The sequence below is a fragment of the Strix uralensis genome, chromosome 3, assembly GCF_047716275.1.
Source record: "Strix uralensis isolate ZFMK-TIS-50842 chromosome 3, bStrUra1, whole genome shotgun sequence".
NCBI classification, from domain to species: domain Eukaryota; kingdom Metazoa; phylum Chordata; class Aves; order Strigiformes; family Strigidae; genus Strix; species Strix uralensis.
Window position 1 is genome coordinate 35,150,146 of NC_133974.1, and position 13,065 is coordinate 35,163,210.

General features: G+C 39.1%; 1 protein-coding gene across 1 annotated transcript in view; it reads left to right on the forward strand.

Annotated features, from left to right (window-relative positions):
* CD109 (CD109 molecule) overlaps positions 1-12,180 on the forward strand; it is an 82,375-nt gene extending 70,195 nt beyond the window's left edge. Inside the window, exons 31-33 of the mRNA XM_074861887.1 lie at positions 2,675-2,831; positions 3,247-3,349; positions 4,621-12,180. Coding sequence (XP_074717988.1) covers positions 2,675-2,831; positions 3,247-3,349; positions 4,621-4,811 — 451 coding nt within the window. The 3' untranslated portion in view covers positions 4,812-12,180. The remainder of the gene's footprint in view (positions 1-2,674; positions 2,832-3,246; positions 3,350-4,620) is intronic.
* The last annotated feature ends 885 nt before the right edge of the window (positions 12,181-13,065 follow it).

The window sequence follows — 13,065 nt, forward strand, 5'->3', positions numbered from 1 at the left end:
AGATGGAGCCTCTAGGTGACACCATCATACAAGTAATCAGCTACAGTGAATGTGATTTCAGTACAGAGAGGATTCATTTAATTTGGGAAATAGCCAGCAGGCACAAAGCCAGAACCTTGTTTTTATGTGTTTCTGGTAAGCAATTCAGTGATACAGATGGTGGGCAGGGACATGAGAGCTCTTGAAATAGAATGGACTTGTTCTTTTTTAAAGTTTTCTGTGAAGTGTCAACAGCTTTCTAAACTCTAGCACAAACTCCTGACATGTAAAGGGCTTACATGATGGGTCTGGGATAAGTCTTGTCTAAGCATTCTGATTTTCTAGCTAAGACCTTTGGCTCAGGAATACAGACAGGAAGGGCTCCATCTCTCTGGGAAGACTCTAGGGTGATGATGTTTTAATTGTGAAGTGTTCAAAGGATAGGGGAAAGTCTAGTGGCATTATAAAACTGCCCCAGCAGAATATTTTGAACATTAAGATCCATCAACACTTATGACGGAAAGTGGATTGGTATAAGTTCTAGTAAGTCTGTGTTTCTATTCTTTAGGCTGAGACCTATCTCTGGTTGCTTGGCTTGATAGACTAGTCATCCTGTTCTTTTTTTCCCTGTATATTGTATATGACATATGCATTATCTATATTAAATTCCTGAATTAGTTTAAAGATGGTCTATTTATAATCTTTACAACACGATGTGGCTTCATGGTAGAGAAACCAGTGTAGACAAATACAGAAAGACTGTTGAAATCTTAACGAGTTTAGCTAGCTGTGACTATGTATAGTTGGGTAATGGAAGCTGAAGCTTTGGAATTTTTTTCTTTCTCTAATCTGCAGAATATTCTACCTTCTTTCAACCAAGCTTGATAGTGATTGGCCATGGTCATCTCAACTGGGTATAATTTATGACACTGGAGCAGATAATGTCTCGGTCAAATTAAATGGATTCTTGGTTAGAGGAGCTAACTCACAGGGCTGCCAGTTTCTTCTCTGGTCAGTCTTGTTGCCTGCATGCCATTTTCAGGCATGGGAAACTGATCGCTGACATTTCTACTCACTCTTGTTTATGCTTTCTGCCTACACTAGCTTGGTGTTTTCTCCTCTTTGCATCATCTATGAGAGGGTCTCATGTAGATCTCATATTGCTGGACTGCTGAAACAGAAAAATCAACTCAAAACATTCTCAGGTTTTTTCAAGTTCAAGTTTCAAGTCTTCTTTCTTTCTCTTACTGGTGATTCATTTTTTATTTTTTAAGAGACCATGATGTTGAAGAGACGATACCAGGAGCCACCCACAGTGCTGTCCTTTTCTTTGTTAAGAGAGCCAGATCCTCATAACTTCTAGGGATATATCTTATTCACTTGACAATACCAAGCTGGTTTGGTTACCCGTTGGTATTTTGGTCGCACCCCAGGCTGGCTAGACAGCTTGGGTATTTTCCTCCCCTCTTATTGGTAATTATGCAGAAATAATTACATCCAGTTCCAATTCAGTTATTTGTTTTCAATAGCAGCTACTTTGGCACAGCACATCATCCAACAGATGGTTTCATTTGTTTCTAATCTCACGAGCCAACTGAAGTCAGCCGTTGTGCTGTATTTCTTTCAAAGTCATATCTGCATTCAATCAGCCATGCTGCCAGGCTTAACAGCATTGCTTTGAAAGCAAGTCTTCCCTTTTTTTTAAACCATCCAGCTCTACAAAGAAATAGTTTTATTCAATTACTTTCAACTACTGTCAGGCCTTCAAAATGAGGATTGGAGACACTTCTATTCTAGTATAACAATAATCATTTACCCTCCATGCCAAGTGGGGGGAAACTCTTCTGCCACCTGCTTTATATAGAGCAATACAATCTTTTGCAGGTCATTTAGGAATCACTTGTAGCACAGAACACTATAAATGTATTTTGATAGTTCTGTTGTGCACCATAGTATGTAAGGCTTGCTCAATAGAACAAAGCTTTTTAGTCCAGCATCTGATTCTCACGTTGGAAGAAGATGTAATAATAAGCATTATTTGGGAAAAGAGAAGGAACTCAACTTACTTCTTCTTTTTCCAAAACTGGATGAATAATGTGGCGATGCATTTTAGAACCGGAACTTTGAGAAATAATCTGATGATAACTTTGTTAATGGAACCATCAGTCTCTATGAAGGAAATATGAAAAGGTTTGGGAGACTTTTTTTGGTGTATACCTTTATCTCACCCTCCAAAAATGAACAGAAGCAAACCAATGCATCCATAAGAGGAACTATTGTATATTTCAGTTCAAGAGTTCCTACAGCAGTTTCTTAATTACTTCTTTTGAAACATGTGTTTAATTGCAATATTTCCTGCATGTTTGTGATGTAAACCTGCACTTATAGACGCCAATGGAAAGCTCCTAGTGGTGTCAGTGTAGTCTCTCATATGATTTATGTACTGTAGTTTTCTCAGTGCTAAACCTGCTTTTGCATATGCAGTTGAAATTATCAGGCAGAGTAATAGAAAAATCAATCAAATATTATCTCTTTATCATTAGGAATTTTCTTGTCAGCATTTAGTTCTATTTGTTTCTTAAGTATTCTTAAGCATTATTGCTTCCGTAGTTGGGATTTAATAGCCAAACAGTTTCTTGGAGAGTGGACTACTGTATTTATACTAAAAGTTTCTTTGTTTCTGTGTTTTGAAAAGGTACTTGGGTTCTGGCACAGCTCCCAGTAGTGGTATGGTCCTCATGGAGGTTGGCTTACTCAGTGGTTTCTCTGTGTCACCGGATTTCATTCCTTTAGACAATACAGTTAAGAAGATGGAAAGGGACAATGGAAAAGTCAACCTATACTTAGACTCTGTAAGTGGAAAATAACAAAGAAATGTGTTTGTAGTGATGTTAATCTTGAGTCTGCCATTGTTTGGTTTAAATTTGGAAAGACGTTATGATTGTATTCTTTGGGGAAATCAACATCTGCTATTCACATTGAATTAATAGTTCCACTGCTTTTCAGTGAGACTGATTAGATAGGTACAACTCAGTTATATTTGTAAGGGGTTTCTACACTAGGCCTCTTAAAAATCATATATAAGAAGGCAAACATTTCAAGGACTCTGTAGTTTGGCCAAAATGACTACAAATGAGATAAGCATCTTTATACGCAACCTGACTCCAAGTCTTCAGAAATGGACTACCGCTGAGCTAGAAGTCCTTACCTCTTCCATGAAAGCACCATCACCAGGGTTCTCAGGATGTTTCTCTTCTGTTTTTCTAGCTAAATGAAACACAGGTTTGTGTGGATATTCCAGCTGTGAGAGACTTCAAAGTGGCAAATATCCAAGATGCTTCAGTGACTATAGTGGATTACTATGAACCTAGTAAGTGTCAGTCATTCCAAATGGATCTTAGTGATTCCGAAGTTTTAAAGAAAGTATATTTTCATGGAAATAGGGTAAATTTTAGTGAAAACAACATCAAACTGAAATTTACTTTTTTTCATTGAATTGCAGCCTTTTTAGACATTGACATGCCAAATTTTCTAACAAATAGTAGTGTTTTCCCATATATACATTTTACTGTCCTAATGGGTTGGTTCCTCAGCTGGTGTGAATCATTATAACTTAATTCTCAGCTGGTATAAATTGGCTTCAGTCTGGCCCAATGTGTTCTCAAAAACTACCAAAATGAAGCAGGAACTTCACTGTGGTTCACTTACCAAGTTAATGATTATCTTTCAAGTAGCTTTTCCATCTGTTTCTTGTTTAAACTCCTTCACTGGAGAAAATGCCAGTGGTTTGATTTCTATAGTTATGTAAAAAAGGGAAAATCAGTTTCAAAGTTTTTTGGTTTAGGGTGGTTTTTTTTTTTGGTGTATGTGTAGAGTGTGTTTTAGAGAAAGGCAGCAATGTACAAAGCTCTTGGGCAAAATGAAAAATGAAGAAAGATTACAAGCTGCTGGAGAAGATATTAGAGAGGTTTTCATTACAGCAGCCAACTGAAACATTATTAAGGATTTGGGTTTAGTTTGAGATAAGGCATAAAAAAGTTGGATAGGCAATTTTCTTCATGTTGGTTGGTTTTAGCACAAGACAAGATATGCTATATCCAAATACGCTATGATGCGTACTACTTTAGCTAGTTGAAGATCACATTTACTCTATGTAGGCTGAAGTATTTGTTCAATCACAGAATTTTAAACTAAAATAGGAAATTAGCAGATATAACTACACTGTCCATTAACCTAAAGCATGTTTTAAGGCTTAACAGATTAGAGCAATTTTTATGAGACAAACACATAACACTTAGAATCTATGGCCAAAATGAATTTCCACATGCTTCAATTCCTAGCAGAGCTCAGGATCTAGTCTTTTATAAGAATGCTGTTGGATAGGCAAATGAATATGTGTATTAAAAAGTCACATACAAATGCACATGTATAAATATTTTAATTCTATTTAAATACATTTAGTATCAATACATTCTCAATAAATCAATATTAATTTCAAGATATGAATTAATATTCTTAAGGACTAAGGACAAGGTCTGCATCAGAGTTTAGTGCATCCCTTAAAAATGCTTTCTTTGTAAAGCTAATTTGTTGGTCGGTTCTTAGAAGTTCATTAACTAATGTTAACTAACCTTTGAACAGGGAGAAGAGCAGTGAGAAGCTACAATTCAGAAGTAATGCAAAGTATAACCCCTTGTGACTTCTGTGAAAGTGATTGCAGTCTTTGCCACCGAGATGGTTCTCCGGCCTTGCTTCAGCACTCTTCATTGGCCTCCTTGTTCTGTGTGCTGTTTGTCCTTCATGTAAACTTGCTGTGCAGTTGGGTGCTGTAAAAGGAAACAGATTATGTTTCACATCTAAGGTTTCTATAAATTGTCCAAAGAAAATTTCAGATACCAGCCCATCTTTAGTGATTACAGTGACCGAACTCCTACTGCGTTCAGGGAGAGCTGGGCTGGCCCATATGGTAAATTTCTGGCTGTGCCAGAAAACTTCTTTAAGCATCTGCTGGAAAAACTTTCCAAGTGTTAGTTTCATACTGAAATTATTTTCAGAAGAAGCACAGAGTTACCAAGAAAGCAGTCAGAAAATACAAACCTAGCTTCCGTGTTCCCACTCCCTTTTTTTACCCCAGCTTTGTGCTTGTTTTTTAGGAATGTATGTTAGTTTACCATGCTTTTCTGAAACACTATCTGCTCCTCTGTTGGGGTGCTGGTAAGCAGAGCACTGGGAGCTTGGTATCAGAGCTTGCTTTGTTCTGTTCTGCAGGCATGACACTTAACATTAATATTGAATTTCACTGTATGCTCTCATGGGGAATAATATGAAAAATAAAAGGAGCTGGCTTTAGAGCAGATCCAAGAGCCAAAAAGTGCTGCATTCACAAACTGCTGAATGCTCCAGAAAATTGTCAGTCTTTTTTTATCATTACAGAGAAGCTAGGTGGACTTTTTTGCCAATTCATAAGCTAATCATGTTTAAAAAAAATAAGGCCTCAGGATGTTCTTATGCATTTTACTCTGAAAGACTTTTACTGTAAGTGTATCAAAGATGGAGTCTTATGTTTGAGACTTCATTTTTCCAGGGTTATTCAGAAACAAACCTAGTTCTCTTTCTGTGTGAGAATGCTGGTGTCACTGGCATATTTATGGCCAGCAGGATGAAAGCTGCTTTGATTCTTTTCTGGTTTTTGGAAGTCTTCTAGAAAAACTCTGGGGCATCATTTACATCTTGTGTTTGCAGTGTTGTCCTGTCAATGGTTTAAGTGGCATAACCCTAAAGAGCTGTTTACTGCTCTCTGTGCCATGTTAGCTGGTTGGCCCTGAATGCCATCTGTGCATGCAACTCCTGTTGTTGGTTGGCTGGAGAGACTTTTAGGAGGTGTGGGCTGCACATGCATTCAGTCCAGCATAACAATTGACACATTTGCTTATCTTTAAGCACATCCTTGTGTGCTTAAGTGCTTTGCTGAAGTGGAGTTGAGGAGAGAGAGACAGTGAAGAGCAACAAGCACTTTTACACCCAAACCTGCTTTTTGCACATGGGGAGAATTACACGTCTCTATGAATGCAGAAATGCGTGAGCTTGGGAGCTCTTCCCTCCTGAGTGAGTGTATTGAATGTCTTCCCTGTCTGGCAGCCCATTTATCCTTCTTGAACACTGCCTGTGATATCTAATACTTCTTTTTGATAAGGAAGCCAAGCTGATAACATTCCTAGTTACTAAAATGAAGTTAATAGCTGTCATGCTGACTAACAGAGGTAGACATTTTAAGACTATTGATTCCCTTTCTTTTACCTTTTTCAGACGGAGTGTGTATGTGTGCACATGTAATAATATGTCAGTCACTTTCCTTGAGCAATTTCTAATTTTATTCAAATTTTGCTACTGCTTAAAATGTATATTTTTGTATTCTGTGCTCATCTGTACTTTTGTTCACAAAGGAAATTAGTGGATGGTGGCTTGGGAAGAGGCCTGAGCTTCCCAAACTGGGTGCCTTCTAATACCAAGGTATAGGTTTTTAACTGCAAATCTAGTTTAGGTGGTAACTAGTAAAACTAGTTATTTGTTTTACTTTTGCTATATTTAGAAGGTACAATGTTTTTCACAAACTTAGGATTCTGTTCTGTCTTTGGCAGATCTTAGGCCTGGTTCTTTGTAGTCAGTTCACACTTTTCACTTGTCTTTGGTGCACTTTGGATCTAGCCCCTTGAATAGTTGTTTAGTGCCTATGCTGCTTTGACCCACATGAAGTAACACCATATTTATTGAAATCCAAAGCACTACTTAGTCAATAGGATGCAGGATCTGAACCTCTGTAAGTCATGCCCCCGATTACATGGGTCCAAAGCTAATAGAAACCAAGATACAAATTGAAACACATCATTGCATCTCAAATCCTTTACCCATGTATGGGAACATAGATTAAATTGTGCCAAGTGTAAGATCTGGAAAACATTCATACTCTAAACTGGAATGTGTTTTGCTGTGGGTTTGCTTTTTTGATGACCTATGAAAACAGGTCGTCTTTTGCTTTTGGGGACAGCAACCTTGACATGTCATTTGCCTCGATTTAGTATCATTTCAAGAATCCAAAGCTCACATACTTTCAGTTTTTACTATACGTAGAGCTTCTAAGAGAGACATTGATCCCTGATTAATGTTAGGATAAAGAGGCTTATTTTCTAGAATGTACTGGAGAGAAACTACCCTTTTGCAGTAGATAGTAGGAATAAATTAGTTTTATTTTGCAGGCAGTCCCAGCTTCCCAAATATTCTCCAGAAAAGTGGATTTAAACTGTTCAGCCTAATTTCAGACAGTGCAGCTTTTATTAGTATTCCCTTACATTTGTTTTTGAGACAAACAGCACATGTTTTTAAATGACTCTTGGCTGCCTTGCACACCATACTAAGAAGCATCAGTCATAATGCACCACGATATGGAAATTGTCAGAGTCAGTGAACAAACATCCTCTTTTATTTTACTTTTCTCTATACAGCAGGCATATCATTACAGACATCCAAATCTGCCTCTGTACTAAGCTATTTTAAAGGAACAGTGTGCATTGTATGACTTTAAACAAATGTTTACACCACGTGGCCTTTAACATTCCTACACCAATGCCTTCAGCCACTTTGGAGTTGTGGCTAGTGCTTTGAATGAGTTGCAGAGGATAAGTTTTGTATTGTGTGTTGGCAGTGAATCGAACAGAGGAAAGGGAATATTATGTGGCATAGTACGTTTTTTGGTTTCCTCATGGTTATATAGGAACCTTTACACAAATGCTCAACATATCTATATTTTTTCATTGCTCTATAAAGTCAGGTTTTGATGTTAGAGGGGAGATGCTCCCACTGAAGTTATTACGAAATCTGTCATGGTTTGAACTTGGCTAGTAGCCAATCACCATGCAGCCAGTCGCTTACTTTTCCCCTCCTCCGCGGTGAAACAGGGAAGGGACAAAAAAAAGGGAGAATTCATAGACTGAATGAAAAAAAACAGTTTAGTGATAGTAACAAAACAGCAGTAACAATGGGAATTCCAAACGGGTAATACACAATGTGGTTGCTCACCACCCGCCGACTGGGACACAGCCCGCCCCCAGCAGCGATCCCAACAGCATGAAAAATCCCACCGCACCGACCAGAAGACACAAAGTGAAAGCACCCGCATCCTTTATATACTGAGCATAACGTCACATGATATGGAATGCTGGTGCCAGGAGGAGCTGTGATTCAGAAGCAGCTCAGACCCCTTCATATTCTGCCAATATCTCTTCTTTGGTTGGAATATAGTGGTCCTCGGATCATCCTCTGTATCCCTGACTCCAAAACCCCAGGGGTTGACCTCGAGTCTCCCTCTGGTGTTTTCTGCCAGAGACTCCAGGTAGGGCTGTTCTCCCCAGCAGCTGTGTAGAGCACATTTTTAACATCTTGCCCTGTCTGAACTGCCCGAGGGCTACTGCATGAACTATTTCCTGTTTAATTTGTTCAAAAGCTTGTTGTTGCTCCAGGCCCCATATAAAATCATTCTTTTTCCGGGTTACTTGATAGAGAGGGCTGGCAATCTGAATGTAGTTTGGAATGTGCAGTCTCCAGAAACCCACAACGCCTAAGAAAGCTTGTGTTTCCTTTTTGTTAGTCGGTGGGGACATAGCTGTTATTTTATTAATCACCTCCAATGGAATCTGACAACGTCCATCTTGCTGTTTTATTTCTAACACTGAATCACTTGTGCAGGTCCCTTGACCTTACCGTGCTTTATGGCAAAACTGGCTCTCAGAATGATTTAGATTATTTTCTCCCCTTTCTCAAAAACAACTTCTGCTATATTACCCCATATAATGATGTCATCGATGTACTGTAAGTGTTCCAGGGCTTCACCCTGTTCCAGTGCAGTCTGGATCAGTCCATGGCAAATGGTGGGGCTGTGTTTCCACACCTGGGGCAGTCGATTCCAGGTGTATTGGACACCCCTCCAGGTAAAAGCAAACTGTGGCCTGCAGTTTCTGTTGTGGACTTTGGAGTGGTTGCAATGTCAGTTGTTTTGTTACCAGATCCAGAGCCCTTCTCTTCCTTTTGAGGGTGTTGAACAGTAATAGCACTCGGGAGGCGTGGGCTAGGCCCCAGCATGTTACAGTGAGCTGTGCCTCTCTGGAATTACCCAGGTGACAACATACTTTTTCCAAATATTGTACTAGTTCTTCAGGATTCTGCACCTGTTCGGGAGTGAAGTTCTAATACACTGGAGGTACCCACTGTTCTAGGTACTTGCCCATGCTCCTCCACACCCCCAGCCAGTCATAATTCTCCAACCTTGGGGTAGATCTCTAGGTGATACTCTTAAATAGTTACTTAACCCTGAACAAAGCCTGAACCACATGCAGGAACACACTGGCTCCTAGCAGTAAGATGACATTGTTGATGTCAACATTTCAAGGATATTTGAAATTCTTGAAATTCTCAAACACAACTGAAAATAGCCCCAGGACCAATGACTGCATCAGGTCATAGATCAGCATTACACAGTACAGCAAAAACAAAATCTTAACCCAACTCTCGCGGGTGGTGAGCAGCAGCATGGGGACTAAATACAGCAAATGAGGTGATAAAATCTTAAGGACCAAAGGTAGATGTTATGACCTGATCTGTCGTTATCTCAACCCTCGGGCCCCACGTTTGGTGCCAGAATGACTGTTGTGGTTTGAACTTGGCTGGTAGCCAATCACCACGCAGCTGATCGCTTGGTTTTTTTTTCCCCCCTCCCTGATGAAATAGGAGAGGGACAAAAAAAAAGGAGAATTTGTAGGTTGAATAAAAAAAAACCCCAAAAATAACAAACAGTTTAGTGATAGTAACAAAGCAACAGTAACAGTAGGAAGTCCAAACGGGTAATACACAATGTGGTTTCCCACCACCTGACAACCAGTACACAGCCCACCCCCAGCAGCGATCCCAACAGTACAAAAAATCCCACCATGCCAACCAGAAGCTGCAAAGCGAAAGCACCTGCCTCCTTTATATACTGAGCATAACATCACATGATACGGAATACTCCAATGACCAATCCAGGCCTGGCCCCCCAGCTGTGCTCTCTCTCAGCCCGAGGAAAGTTAACTATATCCTGGCCGAAACCAGGACAAAATCTTTTAGCAAAAACTCTTTAGGAACAGGGTCTTTAAGGAGCTTTAAGGAGTGATGCTAAAAGCAGTCAGCAAAAGGTATTTTGTGATGGAGTCTTCATGTTGCATTGCCTGAACATTTCTGTGTGGTTGCAGTTTCTTTGAAATCTGAGTATTCTCTGGTACTTCCTGTGCCCTTTTTAGCCACATGCTGCCAATGGACATGGTCTGTGCAGGGCCATTAATACGCTATTAAATCAGCAAGAAATAGTAATTTGTTTATGATTGAGTTTAGAACAAAACCATAATGTGTTTTAAGGGATCTCCCCCCCCCCCCCAAGATTCTACCTTTGCTGTCATCCATGATCTTAGCAGAGGTTTTCTGTACAGATTTCTCTCTGGGTGTCATCTAGAAACCTTCTATACCAAATGCTGTTGTACAGAACAGGGAACATGTGCTGCCTAATGGGTTTACAGCACCTCGGAATCTGTGTGCTGGGCCAGCTTGATGTTCCCAGCATGGCACAGCCATGCTCCCATTTAGTTCACAAGCAGGAGCCTGTGGCTTCTGCACATCACTGGCACATGATAAAAGGGGGAAGTGGCCAAACTGGTGCAGGAGAAACATAAGAGCCAAGGTCCAAGGTTACACACCTGTCTTTTGTCTTGAAAGTCACTGTTGAAAATAGAACCTAAGATTCAAAAATAGCTTTTATTCAGTTTTCAAGATATTATCCTAACAATATTTCTCCAAATGTGCTGTTGAAGTTAGTATGAAAATTGACAAGATTTGGTTTAAGCAGATTCCTGCAGAAAGCATATGTAGAAAACATAGTCATTATGTAGGCTCTAGTGTACTACAGTGTGCAGTGTGTGTGCAATTAAAAATATTCAAGATATTCACAAAGTGCCCGAACAAACAACACTGTGTGGTGATGTTTTTCAAAATACACAGTTAGGTTTTTAGGAAAGATTATATCTGGAAAGCAACTGGTACCTAATGGCAGAACTTTTCTATCTATCTCAAACACTTAAGAAAGAGTATTTAATTTTAATTCTAATGGCCAATAATATTTCTGTTGTAGCCTTTCTTCTTCTACCATAAATCTTTATGCAGTGAACCACATTTATGTGTTTAGTTCTCTAAATAAGAAGATTTTGGAATTAGTTACTCTGACTAGTAATTTATCCATAAAATACAACAGCAGTCATGTAATCAGGTCTTTTGAGTTATTATTAGATTCTCCTTTTTCCCATGTCAAAATATGTCAAAACTTCAGTGTTCTTATTCAGTTTATTGTATTTTTGTGTGCCACTTGGAAATACCATTGCACTAATGCTATTCTATGCAGTAAAGTCTGAGTGTGCTGTATTAGATCAATCCAGTGATTATTCTTCCTAATGGATAGGTCGTTATTTTCAGATGTGTATGAGCATTAATTGCTTATGTGCCACATTTGAGTCACCAGAACTCCAGTGTTAAGATTTCTCTTTACTTTCAAATCATACATTTTATTTCTGTATTTCTTAGTGGTTACCCAAAAGCTTCATTAGCCTTGCTCAGATCTTATGATGTTACATTAACTGATTCTTTTGTTGTGGTTTTTAGTGTTGTTAGGTATGGTGGGATACTAATATGAGGAAGAAAATATAAAAAACGCTGGCTCAAAGGAAGTATCATATAAGCAGATGTAATGTACTATACATTAGCTGTCCTACTGGCTATTGCATCTCTTCTTTTTCCATACCAGGCCTTAAGCAATTTGAGTTAAAATTCTTGGCTGCCTTGAGATGTAGTCAGATACCTAGTTTGATCGAGTTTAGGACCATCATACATATTTCCACTTTTGATCAAATCAGAAATGGTAGAAAAAAAATGCTTTTATGAGCTCTTTTGAGCAAACAGAGGTGAACTAACATGCCAGCTATGCAAATTGCTTCTGTCTTCTCCAATAATAAAACAAATGTTAAGGAACTAGACTGTTTCACAGGATTTTGGAAAATTGTCATTGATTTATTTTTCTTCAAATAAAGTTTGCAATAGCTATTTTAAAATTCTATTAAAGATGACTTTTAATAATATATGTCTAGTGTTTGCTTGTTCAACAATACAGCCACCTTGTAGCAGATTGCAGTTTCTGTACTGTGCTGACCACTGCCCATCCTCAGCATGTCTTAGGGGCTGCCTCACCTGTGTTTTAAAGCTCATAATTTGCAGTGGTGCAATGGTGACTTTCATGGTCAGGCTGCTAACCATGACCTTATAGATCGTCGTTTCGGACTTTTCCAGCTAGGGCTCACCACATCTTAAAGCATATTATTTTAGTCATCATGAAGTTATTGGAAGCTTTGCTGTTAACATCAACAGAAGTAGTATACCTAAGATTATGCCATGAACTCAGTTAAGGCAGGCCCTCTGTGGTCATGGAGAACCTCAGGAACTGTAGGAACGGTACTTTCTGTGAACAGGAGCAACCCTTTCAGACATAGAGCTTATTGCTCCATGGGCCTGAAGTGGCAATAAGAGAGCTCCAGGTAATCTTTATACCAAAGTATTTTATAAAAACCCTAACTGAACTGATGTGCACAAATTTTTTTTTTTCAGGTGAACAGCTATTTTAACTGTCATTTTTCATGCTTTAGAAGTTTGGCCTCCATGACCCTACCTTTCCCTATTTCTCCTCACAATTCTCTCACTGCCTGCCCTTGGAAGAGCTTCGAGCCTGTTTCAGCTTCAAAATGAGGTTCTGTTCAGCCTTGCTCACCTCTTTGACCTCTCAGTGATTTCGTCCATGAGGTCAGCAACCATCCCTGTGCTGATGTCTCACAGATCTACCCTTTCCTTCAGAGCTTTTGTTGCTTTTCAAGACTAAACTGCTTTTCAGTCTCTCTCACAGATAAATAGATATCAACTCAAACTCAGGGTGGATAAAGGACACTTGGGACTTGTCAGCACAGATTTATG